Raw genomic sequence first — 23,909 nt, forward strand, 5'->3', positions numbered from 1 at the left:
AAAGGAACGGTAATCGAGACTGTGAAACCTAAGCTGTAGTTGTGTTTTACCATTATGCATTACAAGTACATCACAGTGAAAAGTAATGCCAAGGCAAAAAAAGTGATCAGTGCAGTAAAATGTTGGAAGCTACGGAGAAAAGGATCTTGGGAACTGGAGTTTTTGTAACTGAAAAACTGCAAGAGTCAGAAGTTCATCTCAAACTGCTTTTTATTACATCTTAAATAACAGTACATTTTTAATATAGTTTCTATCTTGCATCCAGCTTTCAGTTGTACATTGAATGACTTTGAAATTAAATACAAAAGGTGAAAAGGGAACAGTTGGGGTGCAGAGCTCTACAGTTTATCAATAGGTGTAAAGGAAAGGGGGTCTTAATTTTTAGAATTTTTAATCAAATTTAATATTTTTGCCAACTCCAGGCCTAACACACAATTACAGCACAGAATTTGTACAGTTGCAGAGGGAAAAAAATGACAGTGGGAAAAAAAATGTCACTATAGCTAATAAAAGCGCCTTTGTGTACAAGAAACCCACCCCCCCTCCCCACCCGCCCCCAAAAGATCTGCCATTCAGAAGCACGCACACGCTCACGCACACAAACATATATACACACACAAACTCACATTCGCACAAACAGACAGAAAAAAATATATAAAATGTTTTATTTGTAGGTGGAATTTTGTTTGCTACAGAAGGAATGAGAATTTATTTGTTCCATTTGAAAACATGTTCATTTAGATGTATGAGTAGCCATACGTATCTTGTGTGTGTGTGTGTGTGTGTGTGTGTGTGTGTGTTGCTTGTTAATTTGTGGAATCCCTCCCTGGTATGGACCAAGAAATTGTTGATGTTGTAGGGTTTGCTTTCAAGTGCATAGCTTTAAGATTTGATTTAAACCGTGTATGCACAGAGTAGCGCACACCCTCCCAACACAGACACACACATAAAAGAAAAGCAAATACAAGTAGCACTGTATTGATATATTCAACAGGTTCTTCCTTAAAGAAAACATCAAAAGACTTAATCCCATATGCACCTTTTAAAGCAATTCTACAGCATGCGATTCTAAGAGATAACCCATCCATGGCAGACAACCAAAACCTTTTTTTTAACTTAAAAAGTTTCAATATCATTATTTTCAAGCATTGATTTATACAATGTGTCATTGGCAGAGTAGTAACTGCATTTCCAAGCACGGAATGGGCACCTGTCAAAACAGAAACGTGTCTGGATTGCATCTGGGCTGGAGCGGCAGCACCCCACAGCCGACCATATAACATCAACAGGTCCCAACCACGGGCAACTAAATCCACTTAAAACAAAATGAATTAATAAATAAAACGGGGGGACAGGGTAGATTACGATCCAATCAGTAAATCTTCATTTCATTATCACACTGTTGTCAGAAAAAAAGTTATTAGAATGCCAAAAATGTTTTTGTTTTTGTTCTAAAAATGAGCATTCCTCGTGATTAAGAGCATGTGCTTGGTTAGTTAACTTTTTTTTCCTTTAGACGTTAACCTAGAAATGCAAAATTTAACTTTTGTGCAAACAAAGATTTGTGGCCTACACTGCAAAAGAAGAAACGGTAAAAGTATCTTGAGATTAAATGTACAGAGGGGCCAGAAGTGGCTTCAGAGCTCCAGTTGAAGCTCTCACTTTGTTCTCCAGTTGGATAAGTCTTGATATAAAACGACTTTCGCTTGGGGACCTTTTAGTTTTAAAAACATTCTCTAGATTGTAAAGACTAGGAAAAAGCCTTGATCCTCATTTTAACATTAAATGACAATACACTGATCTATGTCTATTAATTATCAAAAAAGTTATTAATGGAAAAAGAATCTTAACAGCTTGATAGAGTGAGATCCCTGTCAAGTGACGACCTTAAGTAAAACTTTGTATCGTAAGGATGCAGGAGACGTTTGCTAGGTAGTGGGGTGTTTCTATTTTCACTTACTTCAGTACAAGAGCATGTCGATGGAGGAATACATAACTTCCCCATTGTTCTATTTTTGTAACTACTAAAATCACTCAGACGTTTTTTTTCTTCCTTTTTTTCTGTAGCTTTTCGAGTGACAGACAATTGTGCTCTTTAAATGAGAAAGAAAGAAAGAGATCGTTTTTGCCCTTTTACAGATTCAAGGGGTGTTTGGAGTCAGTATCATGGTGTTTTTTTCGAAAAAAGATTGGATATGCAATAAAATTCAGTATTGTTAGGTTGGAATGGTCTTCCGCTGAACTTTGGAGTCCATAAGCCACCTTGAAACAAAAGGAAAGACAAAAGTGGATTAATGTCATTCACCAAATTCAACATCATAATAATATAATACAGCTGTTAAATGATTTTGGGAAAAGAAAAAAAAAAGATTTTACACTACAATTCATTTTCTGAATCTTCTGCTGCAAAGCCATCTCTCAACACCAGATGGCAGTACATCCCAGCTTATGTTAAAACATTATCCTGACAGGACCTCTGCACATCACAGGACTTTCTGTTATCAGTTCATGGTTTACCCTAGTTCCAGATCTTGAGGAAGCTGTCCCAGGACCCTGTTGCAACAGCCATGCCATCGTCAGTCACACCCAAGCAGCTCACTCGGTTGTCATGACCAGCTAGGACTCCTGCAGAGACACCAGAGGTTGAGACATGACGAACAAATCTGCAGTTTATCAACTGGAAACTTTACAACATGACAACATGCCCCTATCAGATAAAGGTCCAATCCCTATTCTACCCTGTAGCTCTTGGTTTTGCATGATCACATCTAGTGAAGGGGTGTCCCAGTTTTCCTAAGGTTAAGGTGAAGGGCGCACCTGTAGTAATGAAGATAAACTGGGACCTCACTTGGAACCAAGTGGTATGAAAAATTTCCCATGATATTGGTATATCTGATTTCCAATCCTTTGCTTCTCCACGTAATGTTTTGAATTGTTGGTTGCATTTTCAAACGCTCGTCATGACAATCTAGCTAACGCTGCTACAGCGGCAGCTAATAATAGCTACACCTATGTCAGACCAGGGTGGCACATTCCCAACAAACAGACTTCACTACAATGAACTGCATTTCATTAATGCTTAGACAGCTAAGCTGCATTCAGGAGATGCATTAGCTACATAAGCTAACATTAGCGAACATAATAAAGCTTCTAAATACCATAACGTTAGCTTTTCATAGCTTAGCTGTCTCAGCACTCATGTAATACAAAACATCCTGGTGGTGTCAGTTGTGAATGTGTCACCCTAATCTGACATCAGTTTATCGTCAGTTTGTAAAAATGTGTTCGCTTTAGAAGTGAATAAACAGTGAGTGATTGAGTGACGTAGCAGGAAGTGGTGTCTTGTTTCTTAGGGGCATGTTGTCAAAGGACAGGGTAGACAAAGGGGTGAGATGAAGGGGAAGGGGAAGGGGAAAGAGTGACAATTGGGGTTGGCCCAAAATTTAAACATATACTCCATTATCATGCATGTGGTAGGGCTGTATGATGGACTGATTCAGCATCAACACCTCAGTGTGGCATGAGGACAGTTAAGGAAGAATTAAGTTTGAGGTACCCACTCACAGGACACTTTATTAAGCTTGCCTGTGTAACTCCTCGTTAACACAAATATCTAATCAGCCAATCGAACGTGGTGTGGTCGTTGGTGCCAGGCAGGCTACTCAGAGCAATTCAGAAACTGCTGATCTACAGGGAATTTCACAAACCATCTCTGAAGTTAACAGTGAATAGCTGATGTTGGTGGTCGAAGGAGAATGAACAGACAGGTTAATATGATAGAAAAGCAACAGCATCTCAGATAACCACACAAAGGTCAAAGGTCTGAGGACCATCTCTGAACATTAAACAGGTCCAACTTTGAAGTAGACGAGCTACAGCAGCAGAAGACCACACTGGGTGACCCTCCTGTCAGCTAAGAACAGGGAACTGGGGCTCTACTTCACACAGGCTCATCAAAACTGGGAAAGAGATTGAAAAACATCTCCTGATCTGACAAGTCAGGATTTCTGCTTCAACATTTAGATGATAGGATCTGATTTTGGCGTAAGCATGAACCATGGATCCATCCTGCCTTGTATCAACGGTTCAGGCTGCTGCTGGTGTAATGGTGTCTGGGAGATTTTCTTGGCTCACTTTGGGCCCCTTTGGTACTAAGTTCACTGCACTCTAATGGCCTCCACAGTCACCAGATCTCAATCCAATAGAGCACCTTTGGGATGTGGTGGAACAAAAGATTCTCATCATGGATGTTCAGCCAATCTGCAGTAACTGTGTGATGCCATCATGTCAATATGGAGAAGATTCAATCTTGTTGAATCAATAATAAAGTATAATAAACTTTTCACAGATATCCTAATGCCTGGCAGTATGAGGTTACTCATAGGGATTGAGAAATGTACTCCCTGATGCCAACTAGGACACTCCAAACCACCTGGAGAGCTAACAAAGCTAGAGAGTTTCACACACACAGATAAAACCAGTGACAGTGATACCAAAAAGTACAGTGAAGAACTATCCACAACTGATTCATCAGAGTGAATCATCACTTGTGCAACAGGAAACATCCTTAAAGGAAGTGCCAAAGAAGCCACTCAAAGCAAGCTTAGGCAAGAGTTCAGCCTGTCTGTAAAGGTGGAGGGAGGAACACATCTCAGCTCAGTGCTCTGATCTTTAAATCAAAATGTTCTTGCCTTATGGATAGCACTGGCAAATTATCACTGGCTTAAAAAAATGTTCAAACAAATCCTTTGTTTCAGATTGTGAAGCTGATGTCAGAGCAGTTATTTAGACCATGTTGGTGGGATCTTAGTTAGGGATGGGTGCCAAATTAGGTACTTTTATAGGTACTGACAGAATTTTGTCTGTAGTACAGACTCACATAAATCAAACGGTACCATGTTTCATGTTGCATGTTTGTTTTCCTCCTCTCTTTCCACCAAAGAGGCTGAATGAGAAGATGGCTCACTACGTCTATCTTTCCTAACATCGGGGTGCATAGGTTCTATAGCAGGTTTAAAAATGCGATCTTTGGGGTGAAGACGGGGCTGCTCGCGCGTACACACGGAGAGAGCTGAAGCGAGCGTCCTGAGGGGTAAGGAGGAAACACACGCTAACATGAGTGATGGCACCAAAGATACGGTTCTTAAGCTGCCTGCCACAGTCCCAGTGTGGGAATATTTTGTTTTTTATCAGAATGAACAAAGTGTGAGCTCATGAACACCAACGAGCTGATATGTCACATTTGTTTGAAAATAGTGGCGACGAAGAAGAAGAAGGGGAGGTGCAGCGGAGCCTTGTTCTTTGACAATCCGCTCTTACGGAGGCTTTTGGTCTGCAAAGTAAATAGAAATAAAAGCGCCAAATGGTGGGCGCTCAAAGACAGCTACATTGCCAAAGAAATGCAGCCCTTCAATACGGTTGAAAGCCAGAAATGTTCAAAATGTTTGACAGACAGTACGGATTGACTGGGAAAAAGTACATTTTACAAACAATTCAGGAACTGTATAAACTCCCTTTTATTTAGGCTATAGTTTTTATTGTTGTTGTTTTTTTTTGGAGTTTCGTTTTTCTTTAGAGTCAGGGTCTATGTTTTATTGTTTTTGATTAGTATTAATTATTTTCATTGACATGTATTTTTTTGTAAAAGAGAGTCCATTTCATTTTTATTGTTTTTTTTTCTTTTTCTTGTTTGTTAAATTTATTTTATTTTTTGTTTAATTTATTTTATTTTAAAGATCCTGACTTTTAATTACAGTTAAATACTCTTAAGAAATTAAAGTTTCTTGCTTTTGATATGGTGTACTCACTTTATTATCCCATTTATCATAATTACATCAATGAAAAAATGAAAAAAAAAAAAAATCAAAATAATATTGACAATAATATCGTTTATCGGCAATAATATTTTGGAAAATTATTGTCTAGCAAAATTTGTTATTGTGACAGGCCTAATCTGAACGCATCTTTGTGACTGTGAGGGAGAGGAAGAGTTTGGATTTTCCATGCTGGACACGAACAAGTATTATCCAATTATCAGTTATTGGCCTCCTTGACTACTAATGAGTGGTATCATACCACACCAGGCTATCGCTAGTAAAAATAAGCCTATTTTTAAAAAAGCCTCCGACCTGTGCTCTGTGAAATAATTATATAAAATAATTTAAAAAAGATTTCATGCCTTACAACGTCCACTTACTGAGCTAAGGTCACTCAGTTAAAGGTACAAAACATACTTAGCACTGTCATGTTGGCAAAAACCTATTTCCTCAGGCTCTGCCAGTTAATTTGATTTGGACGGTGGCTCACCTGCACGATCAGCCTTCAAAGTGTCCCAGACGTTGCAGTTGAAATCGTCGTAGCCGGCCAGCAGTAGGCGGCCGCTCTTGGAGAATGCTACTGAGGTGATACCGCAGATGATGTTGTCATGCGAGTAAACCATCAGCTCCTGGTCAGCACGCAGGTCAAACAGCCTGCAGGTGGCATCGTCTGAACCCGTGGCGAAGGCGTTACCGTTAGGGAAGAACTGCAACAGAAGGGATGGGAGATTAATGCCGAAACTTGTTCTTCAACCCTTCGTTGAAGAGCTGTGGTTGAGTTTCATGCCATTACATTTCATTTACAATCATGTCCTCTGTTCACACTCAGACTTGAAACCCCAGGGTTTCATACAGCGTCCCTCTGCCTGACTTCAGACAGCTTTTAAAGTTGCAGTGAGAGCTGCATTAATCATCTTTAAGTGGTCTATTTAGAATTCTTTGCCCTCAACAGAATTGTGTAGAATCTGGTAATTTCTCACAGCAGTTAAATAACAAGGCATCAAATGAAAGCCCAAAATACGTATTTGTTTTTATTTTAGTTTTAGTTCCTTTTAGCACATTTACTTATATCAATCTGTCAAATTAGCCTCGTTTAAGTCCTCATTCAATTCCTGAATACACACCCTCCCCCTCACTGAACATATGAAATGCCAAACTTCTGAAAATCTTCAGATGTTTTCAACAGCTCTGCCCCCAAATTTGACAAAGGTACTTCGTCACACATTTCTCTCTCAGTGTGACAGCATTTGGAGTTCATCTTTGATCTGTAAGGTTAAAATAGGGTGGTGTATTTATTCTGCTTGGGGATACATAACTAACAAACTGGATGTATGGAGGGATGTTGGGTTTGTTACAGCTGGGGTCTAAATTATTGGTCCAACGATAAAGTTTTAAGTTTTGTCTGACGCCTTAAATACATCAGATATGTCTGTAATCGGTCTCGATTCTGTTGCACGACAACCCATACAGTGAGTGTTTCTCTATACTCCTTTCCCTATTTCTCCCCTTACAGTTAAGCTGTTGTAAGTTTAGAAGAAACTTATTGAAAGGTTATACAATTGTAGAAATGCTGTTCTGTGAATGACACATTTACAAGCCACCAAAGATTTAACCTCCATTGCTCTTAAGCAATGACACGTCTTGAGTGACTGAAGACCTGAAACCCTGATTAACTTTGGTGCAGAATGTAAAAAGAGTGTTTGTCTGCTCTTACACAGATAGCATTGATGTCTGACTCGTGGCCAGTAAAGGTCTGCCGGCACATTCCTTCCCTGATGTCCCAGAGCTTTGCAGAGGCATCGCAGGCACCGGACACAAACAGCCTGGTATCCGGGGCCAGAGACAGACTCATGACATCACCAGTGTGGCCGGCAAATGTAGTCGTCTGCTGGCCAGTCTCAATGTCCCACAGAGCACTGAAGGACGCAAAAAGAAGCATGTCAATTTAACATTTAATTGTTAAGACAAAAGCCTTAGAATAAGAACTATATATAAAGTCTTGAAAGAACCATCTTTATTATTTTGGACCAACTCCTCATTGTTAAAAGAATATGCACCACAGGGCTGGATTTAAATGAATTGGGTGTATCTTCAAAAACAGCATCAAAAACAGAATATAAAACAAATACACGGAAACAAGATAATCCAAATAAAGCAAAAAAAAAAATAATAATAATATATATTTTTTTTTTATTTGTTGCAAAATGAATATGAAAATGAGTTATCACATTTGTGTTTGTGGATTTATTTTGTTTGTCATTTCTGTTAGAAAAGTAATTATGGGATTTTAAAGGCATGCTGACTGACTTTTTTTTGTATTATGCATTTATTTCATGTCTTGTGAGAAAAGAGCCAGATAGAATTAGATGTTTTCTTCCTTCTGCTCCTTTTCATTTGTTCTTATATTGAACATATATTTTGTTTATGACAGTGTAAATAAAATAAAGACCAACCAACTAACTAAAAATGTAGTACCACAACCCACCAGGTGGTGTCTCCAGAGCTAGTGACAATCTGGTTGTCATCCAGGAAGCGACAGCAGGACAGGTAACCTTACAAGAAATAAACAAAGGTACTAATTAATAAAGTTATGATTATATACACTTATGTGCATAACTCTTACAGGGAAGATACATCAGGTTTGATGAAACATGATATTTCATTGGCTTGGATATGGCTGTGTTTAACCCATGTTCAAAGATCAAATGTTGAAAGTAGAACTACCGAATATTATCAGGCTATAAACTATTCTAATAAGGAATCTGAAACTAAAAAATCATTATTACTGAGATATATCTGGTGCAGTTCTCTCTGTCTGTAGTTTTACGGTTCACTCAACAGGACTCCTGTCTTGGACTTAGCAGACTTAGCAGTCTAAGCGTGCCTGTCTTTAGTTTGGTAGGTTTTCTGGTTCATTAACGAATTTATGCATAGGTCTGTAAATGTGTAAAAATAATGCAGTGGAAAGCATCGAGGGACTTGTATGCTTAAACCCCTCTCCAGTGTATGGGCTGGATTTATCCACTAAACTCATCTGTCCACTGAATGTCTGTCCACCTGCTGTTGTCGCCCATCAACTCCTCAACCTTGAATCCAATCCAGTAGAAAGTTACCGTTACTCAAACATAAAGGGTCCAAACAGCGTCAATTTTCATTTTTAAGTTTAGTACTTCTTTCTGAACACTTCTTAAAGCAGGTTTTGTATTTTTGACCCAACCATTAGCAATAAGCAGGAAAACTTGATCTGCAACATGAGTCTTTTTACATACTCAAGGTCCAACCCTTCACTGCATCCCTTAATGCACTTAAAAATTATTTTATGTGCGGTATTTCCCTGTCAGCGCCTATTTCCTCGTCACCAGCAATTACAGTTTGCGTCATACTGAGGGAGAGGAGACAACTTTCTACTGTATCTAATGTCCTTAGTGGTCACATAGAGCTCATACAACCCCACTTCAAAAAAACTGAACTGTCCCTTTAACCATTCTTCAAAAAAAGCCTGAATTTCATCTCTCATTTTTAAGGTAGCATTACACTGAAAACGAATTCTTTATGCTCTCTATTTAAACAAAAATCTGTTGATCTGAATAAAAGAAGAAAAACTGAATTCACTATTGTTTTACGTTTTTTTAAGCCTCAAACGAATATAACGCACGACAACTATCTTTACACTGGGATTTTAAGTAAATGGCTCATAGTCACAGCAGAACACATTTTCTAGATTACCCTTCCAGAATCTCAAGTCCCTGTCAATGAGAGTTTTCCCAGTTGAATGATCTAAAACTCTGCCTTGAAGTACAAACCCTTGTTTTTTTCAGGATCATCTTTTTTGATTTTGCTTTAAAAATAACAGCGTATATCAGGCTGATGGATGTCCTCGACCTACCTGTGTGTCCAGCCAGCTCACGGCTAACACGCACATTTCCCTCCCGGGTCTTCAGGTTATAGATGGAACATATATTGTCAAGGCCTCCACAGGCAACGTAGTTACCAGAAGGAGCATAGGCACATGTCATTACCCAGGAGGAGCGCAGTGGGATGGCATGGACCTGAGACACAGGGAAAACACTTTAAGCATGACATACTTTCAGGAAACAGAGCAGAAAGTAGTGACACCACATCACAAAGGTCTTCTGCAAAGTTTACTGTACTTTTCAGCTCTGTATCATCTACAGTTAGCTTAGCATAAAGCTAGTGAGAAGAAAACGTGCATTTTTCTTCCTTGTCTGATCTTGTACAGTATGAACACAGAGCATGTTTTCTGATGAAATGTGATATATAGCTGCCTTCTTTATGTCACACATGCCACTCACACATATCACAAAAAGTTTTAAAACCAGATGTTTTGTTAATATGGTTTTAAACATCTTGTCTGATACCAACTTGGAGGAAGCTGCATTCAAAAGTTGTCAATATTTTAACAGGAAATGAAAAGAATAGATTATTCAAAGATAAAAAAAAAAATAAAAAAACAAAAGCAGGATATAAGTGATTTATTTTCTTCATGTCAGGTAAATTACCTTGTTTGTGGTGTAGCTGTCCCATATAATGAGTTTGCCATCCTGGGATGCACTGACCAAAAGCCTGATGAAGAAAAAAAAAAGGCACAAAACCATTACATTTTAACGTAGCCCTGTGTTTTTCGTACTGTGCAGTGCAACATAATAAGAATGCAAAGTCAGTTAGAAGTAAGCACCGTTATCTTGTTACCACCAACAGAACAGCTGAACCGAGTGTTAAATCCTGTTTACTCAAAAATGACCAAAATTTCCACAAAAGGGAAACTGTTGAAATTTCAATACCCCAATCATCAAGTTTATCTCTTTGCAAAATCTGCTGACTTTGAAGAGCTTGGGTTATAGGAAACTGAAAAAAAAAGGGGATAAAAGACGTTATATAGAGAACAACCCCAATAGAATGGAAATAATGTGTCGCTGTCCAAGCAGTTTTACAGTCAGATTAACAAAAAGAGGGAAAAATGCCAACAGGTGGCATCAGACGCCAGAGATGGAATTTGTAAAGCATAACTTACTTATGGCAAGGCTAGGTCTCGATACAGAGATTGTCTTACATTCTTGAGTGTGTTAATACGCATGGAGTAGAAAGCTAATTTCACCAAAGGTCGCACAGAGTCAACGAGGTGCAGCCAGCATGAACTTATCCTTTTCAAAGCTAATCTGCAGCTTACATTTAGGCCAGGATTACTTTAGCATCTAAACTCTTCTTTTTTTTAACATATACTAAATTAACAAGAAGTTTTCTTGAACCATTAAAAGAATTAAAGAGAAGAAATCAGGCAAGACCCAGATTTTTATGTTGCGGTAAATGTTTCTAAAACAGCTCTGCTTGTTTACAAGTCCCTTCATGGTTTAGCACCAAAGTACATCTCTGACATGCCAGACCCATATGAACCAACTCGGTCTCTGAGAACCTCAGGGAGGGGTCTCCAGCTGGTGCCCAGAGTCAGGACTAAACACGGTGAGGCTGCTTTCCAGTTTTACGCTCCCAAAATCTGGAACAGTCTTCCAGAAGATGTGAGACAGGCCTCAACTCTGACAATGTTCACATCACGGCTGAAAACAGTTCTGTTCAGCATTGCACACAACAACTAAAAGTATATGATCTGCACTCTCCTCTTTTAATTTAATTAATCATTTTCAATGTTTTATGATGTAATTTTATTTTGCCTTTTGTGATTTTATTTTGTTTTAGCTGTAAAGCACTTTGAATTGCCTTATGTATGGATTGTGCTCTACAAATAAACTTGCCTTGCCAGAAAGAAGTTTTGATGATAAGCAATTCACACTGGAGTAAAAAGTGTGATAACTAAACCCATTCTCCCCTACTACCTCTGCAAGAATTAGGTTCCTGGTTTAAACAGTGCAATACAGCCAAAAAGCTGCACTGCTTGATACAAATGCTCTACTGAGACGCTAACATATCAATTTTTTACCAACATGCCAGAACAAGAGGTTAAACGAAAAATCAATTCAACAAAGTCAAAATGGTCAAAACACTGCCAGTTTATGACACTTCTCCCACTCTACCTGACTGAGTGACTGAGGCATACGTATTCCTCTCTGTTGAGTTGTATTAAGAAAATAAAGAACCTAACAGACAGTAGAATTATTAACAGTATAACATGTGAAACAACGACACGGTTAAGGAGTTTGTGAGGCAAATAAACTTCTTCTAACCCAGCCCTTCAGGTACCTCTGTGGCCCAGTTCTGCTATCTGGACTAATTAAACACATGTAACCACAGTGATGGTCCCACTGCACACTGAACCAGAAGAAAGAGTGAGCACAGCAAAGCCTTCTGGGTCCTAGCAAATCTTAGTGGCCTAGTGGGAGCACAGGAGCACACTGCAGCTGACAGCCAGTGGATAAGAGTCTGTGCTTAGAGTCTGTATGAAGTAAGGTGAAGCATGTTCAGCTCCACCTGTCCTCAAAGCAACACAGACATGTCAGATAACCACAGGTTAGGATTTCTAAAGCAGGTTGCTGCGCTGGCTTGATCGTTGATCTGGTAGTCCATGATACTTGGAAACAACAGAAACCCTCATGGATCAGGATTCTTTCTGAACCCACATTATGATGTCCACTAAACTCAGTGTGGATGTTTGGTAAAAGCTGCAGTGCACATTTATATAAATAAATAAAAATAAAATAAAAATGTAATACTTAAAAATGCATCCCATTTTATCCAGACAGTAGAAGTGGCCATTACAACATAAGCTAAACACTGCATCATAAAGATAAAGATGGTAAAAAACAATGCATTAAGGGTCCAAGAATCCTTGTTTTATCTATTGTCATAGCAAAAAATTAGCAAAATTTAACATTAATGAAGTTTCTTTTTACTTATGACAGGCCCTGATACCTTTTGTACGCTGAAATATGTTGCTGAGTGTGTGCTACGATTATGCAGCAGCAGGAGGTACATCACCGTGACTCCAGTTTAAATATATGTATATTTATTCAGGCTGAGAATAACAATATACATGTAAAAATGTAAGTATACAGAAAAGGGAAGTTACTTGTAATAAACAATTAATGGTAATGGGACTAAAGTTAAGTATGAAAATGACTTTATCACATCAGTCAATTGTGGAGTAAAGTGAGAAAACTGCTCCTGAGAGGCAAAGCTAGCAGCCTATCACTTGGGAGGAGTCAACACTGACTTGTATGAAATTCCTTTTTCCAGTATGCAATAGGAAGTGCTAAAGATAAACAGGTAAGTGTGTTCAAAAGTAGAGTCTGAAGGATAGAGAACTGTATTTTAAGAAAAAAGAAAGGGTTTCAATCGGGCCAAGGCGCTCTGGATCAATAACATTCCTGTGACCTTTTGAAGGGGTCAGGTCGATGAGGTCTCTGCAGTGACTGCTGCACACTCCAACCACAGAGATCAGCTTGATAGTTGCAGTGGGAAAAGGTGTGTGCTGCCCATGGGAAAGGACTGCTACAAGGTAGACTCCATTTTGAGTATTTTTCCTCCCACAATTCATGCATACACAGCACACACTGAGGTAGACAGATTCAAACACTCAGCTCTGCTCAGTGTGGACACTAAAAAAACGCATAATCCACTGTCCACGTGTATTCTACTATAAGACCTCAACCTATCTTAACAGAAGGGGTGCCCAGTGGTCTGGGTCGTGCCATGAGGTTCACCCTGGCCTGGGTTCGAATCCAGGCTGTGGCCTGTTTCCCACATGTCACTCCCGACTCTCGACCTGGTTCCTGCTCTATCCACTGTCCTATCCTCTCTCTTTTAGGGCACAAATAGTCAAAAAAAAAAACTTCAAGAAAAATAGGGGGAAAAAAAACAAAACAACAAAATGGCTAATTGCATTGACTTGAAATAAAAAAAAAAATCCTGTTTTTATGACATAACTAAGTCATCAAAAGAGGAATTACAACCTACGTGTTCATAAAGATGAGTATCTCCTTTAAACACTCAATTCAAACTGTAAGCAGCAAAAAATGTCCGGTTGTTCTGTGGTCAACTTTCAGAAAACTAGGGACAGACCAATTATTGGCTTGGCCGATTATCGAGGCCAATATTTGGCATTTTGGGGAGTATCAGGATCTACCTTTTTTTTTTTTAAATCCAAAGGCCGATACTGCTAATTTCAATAGAAATCCTGTTGACAGGCTCACAATTAGCATCGTGACCATCTTACTGTCTATGAGCTCATTTTAACTTCCACAAACACAAAAATCCTTCCTCTTATCAATCCCCACAGGAATGTGGTTTTCTGCCCCATAAAAATGATTGGAAATGTTTTAAACTGTTGATGCTTCTCTGCACAGAGTTTCTCCCTGTCTACCCAATGGAAGCCCAGGATGGTCAAAACATTAAAAATCAGTCATGTGAAAACTAAACAGAAAATAAATTTAACTGCATTGCATGCTTGTAAAAGGCAGCACAAACTCAATTCTGTCCAGTTTTATTGCAGTTACATTGAAATTTTGAAAAGCTTAATTTACTGTAGAAAACTTTAGCTATTTATTTTTTAAGTTTTCATTTAACTTTATAAAAAAATACTGCTAAGCGCAGGAGCTGTTTAATAAACATATGCTCGTGAGAGTTGCAGATACTAGCAGCAGATACTCCAGGCAAAAAAAATCTTACGTCGAGCAAGTCCTCCTCGCCACTAGATGCTGCTAATTGTTGCGGTTTGGCACCACTGCAAATAACCGCCAGGTCCTTTTTTAGACAATATGAATTAACCAGGAAGAATTAACAGTTGAACTTTTTTTATTTTGCACTAAAATTTACTTTAAAAATACTTAAACTCTGACAGTTGTTAGTTTTATTGTGCACTTTTAATATATCTTTTTTTAATATTGACCAAAAAAGTTCTAAACTCAGAGAGAGTTATTTATGTTTTATTTGGACTTAATGGCAGAGTGACTTTACTGTCTTTGATCAAAATGATCTGTCACTGTTAATTGAAATTTTATGTATCAAAAGCACTAGTAGTATCGGTACCCGGTATCGGTGAGTACTCAAGAAGGAGTACCTGTACTGGTATCGGTCTGCATAAAAAGTGGTATCGAACATCCCTTCTTAAAAGTATTTAAAAGAAGTTAAGTGTTGGAGTATGTATTGTTCAGAATTTTATCTATTTTATCTTTTATCTATCTCTACAGAAAACTACACTATACTTTCAAACCACGAACCAGTCTTACTGGTGATGTTAAAATACAAAACCATTAATATTCTGATAGATATGGTGCAGTTCTCTGGACGTAGTTTTCTGGCTCCTTCATTATATCCCAGGTCTCAGACTCAGCTGTCTGTGTGCTCTTTTTGTTTTGGGTTTCTGGTTTATTGTCACAAGTTCATGTCTTTATATCTACAGTCCACGAATAACGCAGTCATAAGCATCGAGTGACTTGTGTGTTTAAACTCCTCTCTGGGGTACATGCTGGATTTCTCCACTAACAATTTTTGTCTACCTAATGGCTGTCCATTTGCTGATGTTTTCCATTCACTCAATGAATACTCACGAAACCAGGAGTCATTCACCATCCGTCAAAGTGTTGTTGCTTAGGTAAAAAGTGTGTTTTGGGTGGTTAATACTCGCATGTTGCTTGACCAGCGATCAAAGCTTTTCAGCAATTTTTTCACTTTTCAGATTCCTATTTTAATCAGACAGTATCTTGTTACAACAGGAAAATCAAAAATAAATTCCTGTTTTTATGAGGTAGAATCTCATAAAAACAGGAGGATTGCAATGCAATACGCCACTGTATAAGCGTACAGGTTGCTCATTCGTGAATTAATTCCAGAGAAAGCTATTGTTCAAATCCAATGCAAAAAATATTGCTAAAGAAATAGCAACATCCTTTTGCAAGATCAAGGCAGGAGGGTTGAGCAGTTAGAATGAAAATTAAGTTTATGGAAAGAACAGCATTGGTGGAAGTTACCTGGAGTCAGTGCCCCAGTGCATGGCATAAATTTTAGCCAGATGACCCCTCAGTGTCCGTCTAGTCCGCATCTGAATTCGGCCGACAGGATCGATGTTAGCTGTGATCTGAAAAGTTAACACAAGAAACAGAGTCAATCTGAGGCAGAAAAACTTGTCTTCTTTTTTGGGATTAAATCCAAAATTATGAACAGTGTTTAATAACAAGGTAGTACTTCAGGTAAAACAAAGATTCAAGACTTTCTTACTGTCAACATCAGAACATCAGCCAAAGCTAAACAATCTGAGTTTATCTAATATATTTTAAAGCAGTAATGACTGAGTGAAAAATCTTTTACCTGAGACAAGGTAGCATCTGCACACGCTTTCCTGGCATCCTGGAAAACAAAAAAACAGTTTCATCATTGTAAAAAAAAACTTTATCATCCTGATGTCTGACTCTGTTTTTGTTTGCTATGTTTAATTCTAGTTTCTCCATCCTCAGCAAAGATGGTGGAGTCTTAAGATGTCCCACTCCTACAGAATAAAAAGCCATTCAAAAGATGTTCAAGTATTGATAAATGAACATTTATTAACCCTCAGGACCCCAAACTCGCCAGCAGGGTTGAAATACCACCTAGTTTTAAATGACTGGCATTTATTATCAATTTGTCCGATCAAAAAACTGAAGGAAAAAAAATCGGCATGATCGTCAGATTCTCAAGTTTCAGAGAGCATCTAAATCAGTGGTTCCCAACGTTTTCCAACTCAGGGCCCACTTTTAAGTCTCAGACATTTTTGCGGCCCACCCCCGACTGCTAAATACATAAAAACATACTACATCTTAAAACCTTTATGGATGAATTATCAATTTAACACAAACATAATTTAGCTTTATCTGATGGCACAGTTTACAGTCAGCTCTATCTTTTTATCTGTGCTTAAAAAAGTATTTTAAATTTATTAGACAGACTGATGCACAGTAATAAATAATATATTTTATTCTAAAATCATACACTGGGTTATAATAGTCATACAATCATAGTTACTCATAGTTACTCATAGTTAAAGTAGTGAGTCAAGACAAATGGTTATAATTTGTATGTTTGCACTCCCACACCCACCCACCTATGCTGCTGCTCTCATTGTGCCCCCCCAGTCTGAAAGTCTGGACACGCCCCTGCACAGAGGTACAGAGTGGCATGAAGGCTTTCAGGTTTGATCTCTGGAAGCTGGAGGAAAACTCCTCTGCTGATTTTTAAAGAATGAGAGGAAAACAGCAAAACTATAACTGCTGTCCCAAAGAGAGCAGAAAGGTGACTCCTGGACGAGCGGGAGAAGGAACAGCGATCAGCTGCTGTGCAATATGCGCGAGTGAACTCAGCATTAGCATTGCACTGATCATCATTTCAGACTTCACAAGCTGATCAGGATGAAATTTAAAGCAAATATAAACCACAGAGTGACAGGGGCACTTCTGCTTGCGCTGACTTTATACACAGAAAACGTGCATCTGTAAACACTGATGAATGATCAGGGTCAGCGTAGAATTGTGTTTTCTCTAACCGTGCATCTTGTGCGTCTTGTGTGCATCGGAGCGGAACTCCGCTGTGCGCGATGCTGAGAGCTGAGAACTGTGAACGGCAAATACCCACCAGAGCTCTGTCTTTTATTATTTTAGACCGTGATATGATTTCAACCATGAGTTTGAGTTCGTTCACATGAGAACACAGAGAGATGATTCGCTTCTGAAAGATAAGTGTTTGATTCTGGGCAGCGTCAAAAAATGTTTGTGGCATTCTGAAAGTTTTAGTTGCATATAAGAGCTATGTGCAATGCAATTTACGTCTGAAACATCGGAAAAAGAAAAGATCATAATTCTGAAGGCATGGCGGTTTTTACTTTGTCGTGGCGGTGTGCCACGATCCTATACATGTAACTGAAACCCAGCCATACGATGCGTTCTGAGAGCACTTTTTTTCTTAAATAAAGATTGAACATGAAGGGTTGAACTGAATACAAGAGAAACATGTTGGAGGCTCCACAGTCCTTAACACAGCATCTAAACATGTTGAATCGTTTTTATTTTTACATAATTTCATTCCCACCCCCACAAAAATCACACTATTTTGGAAAAGCTTTGGCGGCCCACTTGCAGTACCTTCGCGGCCCACCAGGGGGCCGCGGACCACAGGTTGGGAATCACCGATCTAAATGTATTACAAGTGATGTAAGCACCATGTCGAAACAGAAGTTCATCAACATCACTTTGATTCTTATGTCTTCTTTGAAAATTTGTAGAAAATAAACGTTTTGGGGTGTAAAGTGTCTGCTCCGAGTCTCTCAGTGCTCTGTCTCATTATTGACAGAAGCTGCTTTGCAGATGGGAATGATGCGTCTGCAAAGTAGACTGCAAACTGTGCAGTTAGTAGTTTATAAAGAGTTAATAGCTTTTAATAATGTTGTTACAATTACTGCATTCTGATTCTGTTTCACTGCTAAGGAGCTGGTTACATCTGGCTTTAGTCATGTTGGACCCATAGAGGTGTAGGACTTCATACTGCAGTGAAAAATGAGTCCATAGACTCACATCATCAATATTTGTAGATTCTCTGAATGTGGTGACACCACCACTACATTCCCTAGGTTCCTTGGGCTTGAGGGGACCTGAAGAGTGATTCTATGATTAGCAGTGTTTCTCAATTCCGGTCCTGGGGACCCCCTGCCCTGCATGTTTTAGATGTTACCCCACTCCAGCACACCTGATTCAAATGAATTGCTCGTTATCAGACTCGAGCAGAGCTTGATGACGAGCTGATCATCTGAATCAGGTGTGTTTATCAGTGTTATGGCCACCATTTATGAAACAGCCTACCTGAAGACCTGAGGGCTGCATCTAATGTTAATGTCTTTAAAAACAAACTCAAACCTACCTTTTTAGTCAAGCTTTTACCTGAATTACCTTTTAGTGTTTTATTTATTTTAAGTACAGACCACTTTTGATTATTTTATCTTGTCTTGTTTATTTATTTTATCTTTTCTTTTTAATATCTTTTATATTTTCCATATTTTATTCTCAAGTTTTCCTGTTTTATTCTTCATTTATTTATCATTTTATATATATGTATATTTTAACTTAATTTCAAGTATTTTTTATTCTTAATTCTTAAAAATCATTTTCTTATTTTATTTTATGATATATTTAATTTTAAACTTTTTACCTAACCTCCAGTGTTTTCTCATCTTTAAACCTTTAAGACGACGTTTCCTCAGTACATACTGGGTACAGCAGTGTGCTTTATGATTGTCTTTTATCTATGTTGCTTTTTATTAACACTGTGTATGGGTTGCTGTGTGGGTGGGTTCCGGGGCTGGGTGGAGTGGGTTTGGGGTATAATTCTTTTATCTAATTCATGTGTCTGTTTGTAAAGCACTTTGTGCTACATTTTATTGGTATGAAAAGTGCTTTATGAATAAATTTTGATTGATTGACAGTGTTAAAAAAAAATAGTCACAACTTTTGTCCATAACAGGTTTGACAAAATAATGCACCCATTTTTTTTTCTTACTTAAATATTTAAGAATTCATTAGAGCTTAAGCTTGCCAACTAATGAATTTAGCACATTCCAGGTACATATGCTGCAATCAATAAAAGATACACAGAAAAGATAACATCTGAGAATTCTTTTTCTTTTTTAACTTTTAGATGTTGTTATAATGCATGAAGACATAATTGAGTACATCTGCCTGTAACCATGGTTGACCTGAATTTATAGAGGTGCAGGATTTTACTTTGCAGCGAAAAATGAGACAAACGTGACAAAGGCAAACGACCATATTAGTTAATCACTAAGTATTTACTACCTATAAGTGAACTGTACTTTAAAATAATGAAAAAAAACCTCTTGCTTTATGGGGGATCTTGTTTCATGCTTTTGGAATTGTTCGCATATCATCTTTTTGTCTATGTAAAGCGTTCTGAGCAGTTTCAATATGATATCTAAATTCAGGTCAATAGGCAGAAACATGTATGCAGCAGATGTATACACCATAGCAATGAAGGTGATTCTGGACTGCATATAATAACAACAACTATGGCCCTGAAAAGCCTTTAGCTGGCTGCTTTAATTGCAGTAAAAACTAGCACAGCTAACCGTGGCACCCTGGCACACATAAAACACCTTCAGTGGATTAACAACAGTGCAGACCAGGTGCTGTAAATGACTATGTGAGCAAAGAAAAATGGTAACTTAAAGTTATCCTATGAAAATGTGCATTAATTATTCTTTCAATTAAGCAGTTTTTATTTAATTCTAAAGAAGAATTCTTATTCTAAAAAAAAGGAACAAGAAAAACAAGAACATACTCTGATCTGGTTCTTTAGCTGCTCGGCCTCTTGGCGTAACTGATCCAGTTCACTCATTTTCCTCTGCTAATGGGGTCCTTCGCTGCCGCCGCCTTCACTCTTGCTGTTCTGTTGAGAGAAATAAATGTGAGGCACAACATACACCACAGATATAGATCATTTTATGCTGTCAGTAATACAGTGATGCTGATTGGTAGAGCATTACATGAATGACATTACATCAGATTTTGTAAATAACCAGGTCAAAATGTCTTTGTTCCTGCATTCACTAGCAACTTTTTGCTCAGGAAAAAAAAATCCTTTGGCAGAAACTTTGCCTCACTGAGCATCTGACAACCAGTCCACCACCGCCTACATGTCTATAAAAATCACTTAGCGATGAGGATCAAAGCTGGATCTGCTATCAGAACAAAGCAAAGATTAAGAGCCCAGCTCTGGAGAGACAGACCTCAGGACCAAGTCCGGTGTTGCTGCAACCACTGGAAGCCTAAGATACCTGGAAGATGGGCATGTTCAAAGAAACTGTCCATGCTCTGGCCTCTATACTCTAAATTCTCCTCCAATGTCACTCCTGTAATCCTGAGACACAGTCGATTCAGCTCCTCCTGCCAAATCCGGTTAAGACAAAACCTGCTGATGATTCTTAAAGCAGGGGGTATATGCTGACCCCAATCCACTGCTTTACACTCTGAGCACCTTCACTTCATTCTCTATAGGAAGAAAACACATTGTACCAAAAAGTCTGACATGATAGTAACAGGCTTACATATGCATGGTGAACACTTATGAAAGTCATAACCTCACTGAAAGTCAGCAGACGCAACTTTACACAATTTCCACTTGAATTGAGATACGTGACATTTTCAGTGACCTGCTTTAGTTTCTTAGTAAAACTGTTTTTATAAGGTTTATTCTAAGCTTAGCATCTGTTACATAAGCTCCAATTACAGTGCCATTTATTCTGAAAACACTATGCCTCTCCTTCCTGTGTGTTTTAATTCCAGTCCTTTATCCAACAGAGTGTTGAGATCATCTGAAGGCACATCTCACCCTCTAACTGCCTGACACCTCATTAGCTGCTTGTCATCTGATTGGCTGGTGTGCATCTAAGCAAGGATAATATGGAAACTGGTGATAGCATATCTTCTAGCAAAATTAGGGATGGGTATCAATAATGGGGTCCTGATAAGAATCAATTCGAAATAGTTCAATCCCACCTTATGGTTCAAACTCTACATTTTAGCCTTTATGTTTAATAGTTCCCTTGTTGATTTTTTACATTACGCTGAAGCAACAAACGACGGCTATTGGAATTGCTATTGCATAGCTATTGCCCCAGCTATCTTAGCTTAGCAAATAATAGCAGTGTCCCAAGAAAACTTTGATTCAGGATTTTTGCTTGTATTTTTACTAGAGCCCGACCAATATGTGATTTTTGGGGCCGATGCCAATACTGATACTGGGGGCACAAAAAAAGCCGATATCCAATATGTCGGCCGATATCCGATAAATAGACCGATATCCAGTATATCGGCTGATATACATAATAAATTCATTGATATACACAGGATATATACTGTATATGAACACAAATTATTATAATACCAATATGATTCAAGACAGGGACAGGGAAACACTATTAAGATAAAACAAGGAACTTTAATTATAAAACTGTCAACATAAGAACTGTAGTGTAAACCAATGATAGCAGAAAAAAAAGTCAAACTGTAAACACAAAATGAGCAACTTACACAACGTTAAAACGCTGTATTATAGTCTTACATTATATAATGATGGATGTGTGAAATAACAGTACCATTTATCTCTGATTATCCCTCAAAAAAGCAACTAACATAATGTTAAAACTAAACTAATTACTTGAGTAATTTTCTCCGCCTCGAGGAATCGTTTGATTTTTAAAAAGATCAAAGAGTGGTATTTCAAATAGAGCTGAGGCCATATTAAGAGAGTTTTCAGACCTCTCAAGCTACCTCTTATACAAAAAAGCAACTAGCAACAAATCTAGCTTCTTTTCTGGAGTTTGGAGACTAATGCGTCATTCTACGAAACAGGTGCCATTTGGGTCCACAACGTTTGATGAGATGTACAGGGCACAAAAAATGTGTCAAAGTGTATTTACAAATTTAGGAGCTACCAAAGCAAGTGCTCTTTTTGACATGCTGTATCAGAAAATTCTATTTCTTAAAGAGAAAAATTTTCATTTGAAAAATAACTGCTCTTTAACTAAACAAAAATGTATTTTATCTGATTACTCGATTAAAAGATGGGATATTCAGTAGAATACTCCAATACTAAAATATTCCATAGCTGCAGCCCTAGTTAAAACGCTGTTTTATAGTCTTACATTACATAAAGGTGGATGGAGGGGGCGGGCACTCGGACAGTGTGCAGCCCTACATACAGACACACAGGAACAGGAGTGACAGAATCTTATAATCAGCTACATTTTGGCCGCTGTTGATTAATTGGTGACAGGCATAATTGACCCGATTAATCAGGCAGATTAATCTGTCAGGCCGATTAATGGGTCGGGCTCTAATGTTTACTTAAGAACTGAATACACAAAGAAATTTACATTTCTACCTCACATGAGACTCCAATTCAATACATTCCACATGTTATACATCTCCTAATGTAATAAAAAACATATTGAAAACTTAGCACTAGATGGATGCTAACGTACCGGAAATTGCATTGATGTGCTAGCAGCTAGCATACATGGGTATAACGTAACTGGTTTTACAACAGAATTTCAACTTTTGAAATGTTGTTGACAGAAAACCTGTAAAACCTTCTTTCTGTACAGAGATAATTCACAGGAGGAATTGATAATGGAATCCATAAAGAACCAGATTGATAAGCTAAATAAGGGATAGAGAACTGGTATCAATAAAATCTTATCAATACCCACTCCTATTGGCATTTCAAAGTAATAAAGTATTAAGAGCTAGATTTAGAGAATCCCTTCCCTTCACTGTGGTGTTTCTGTTAAAACCACAAGCAGCCCAACAAATAGAGCCTCTACTTCCTTGACTTCTCTTTATGCCAGCTATTTTTAGATCGGTAGTGGGAGAGGTAGAGGAGAAAGAAGAGGACACAGGAAGCTTTCACGTTTTCAGCCACTCTTACGGGCTAATTTCCAGCTTAGGGATGGGTGGGTGATAAGGTGGATGGAGACGAAAGGTGCTTTGATGGTTCATACATACATTTAACAAAACTGAATTTAGGCATTAGGGCTGGGAAGATATGCTTTTCTCCCCATTCAATTCTTTTATGATTTTTGGGGTGCGGATTAGATTTAAATTGTGATTCTTACATATTTCTGATTTTTAGTTTTCTTTTTTAAACCAGACCATATGAAAAGTTTAATGATGATGACGAATCAATTTTTGAACAAAAAAATTATGATTTAAAATTGTGAAACAAATAATTCGGATACTTTGATACATTTATTTTTTTCACCCCTATTAAAGTGGACATATCATGCTTGTTTCTCCTTTTCACTATGCCAGACTAGGATGCCTGTAAAGCATTTCTGCCCTCAGTACAAGTCATTTAGTTCCTTCATTGCCCCACAATAGCATTCTCAATATCCTCATTTTAGGCCATTCTGAAGATCTCGTTGAAATGCTCCGTTTCCAGAATGACCTCCAGTAACCTCGCAACGTCACAGCCCTTTGTGCTTTGATTGGTCAGTTCTATCAGAGGGGCGGAGGGGGTAGAGCCAGGGGGCGGTTTTTGCAGCATGGCAGTATTTACAAAATTGCCACATTGAATGGGGCAGACCGA

At 38.2% G+C, this 23,909-nt stretch overlaps 1 protein-coding gene across 1 annotated transcript in view; it reads right to left on the bottom strand.

Moving 5' to 3' along the window:
* Positions 1-192: 192 nt before the first annotated feature.
* The window catches only part of gnb1a (guanine nucleotide binding protein (G protein), beta polypeptide 1a), a 48,772-nt gene continuing 25,055 nt past the window's right edge, over positions 193-23,909 (bottom strand). Inside the window, exons 2-11 of the mRNA XM_074681196.1 lie at positions 20,100-20,207; positions 16,092-16,130; positions 15,755-15,861; positions 10,337-10,400; positions 9,703-9,865; positions 8,302-8,368; positions 7,531-7,732; positions 6,307-6,523; positions 2,518-2,625; positions 193-2,262 (exon numbers count right to left, since the gene is read on the bottom strand). Of these exons, the coding sequence (XP_074537297.1) occupies positions 2,519-2,625; positions 6,307-6,523; positions 7,531-7,732; positions 8,302-8,368; positions 9,703-9,865; positions 10,337-10,400; positions 15,755-15,861; positions 16,092-16,130; positions 20,100-20,156 (1,023 nt within the window). The 5' untranslated portion in view covers positions 20,157-20,207 and the 3' untranslated portion in view covers positions 193-2,262; position 2,518. The remainder of the gene's footprint in view (positions 2,263-2,517; positions 2,626-6,306; positions 6,524-7,530; positions 7,733-8,301; positions 8,369-9,702; positions 9,866-10,336; positions 10,401-15,754; positions 15,862-16,091; positions 16,131-20,099; positions 20,208-23,909) is intronic.

Source organism: Halichoeres trimaculatus, unplaced genomic scaffold (assembly GCF_033239565.1).
Source record: "Halichoeres trimaculatus isolate MK-OKI-2021-1 unplaced genomic scaffold, fHalTri1.1 fHalTri1_scaffold_11, whole genome shotgun sequence".
In the NCBI taxonomy this organism is placed as follows: domain Eukaryota; kingdom Metazoa; phylum Chordata; class Actinopteri; order Labriformes; family Labridae; genus Halichoeres; species Halichoeres trimaculatus.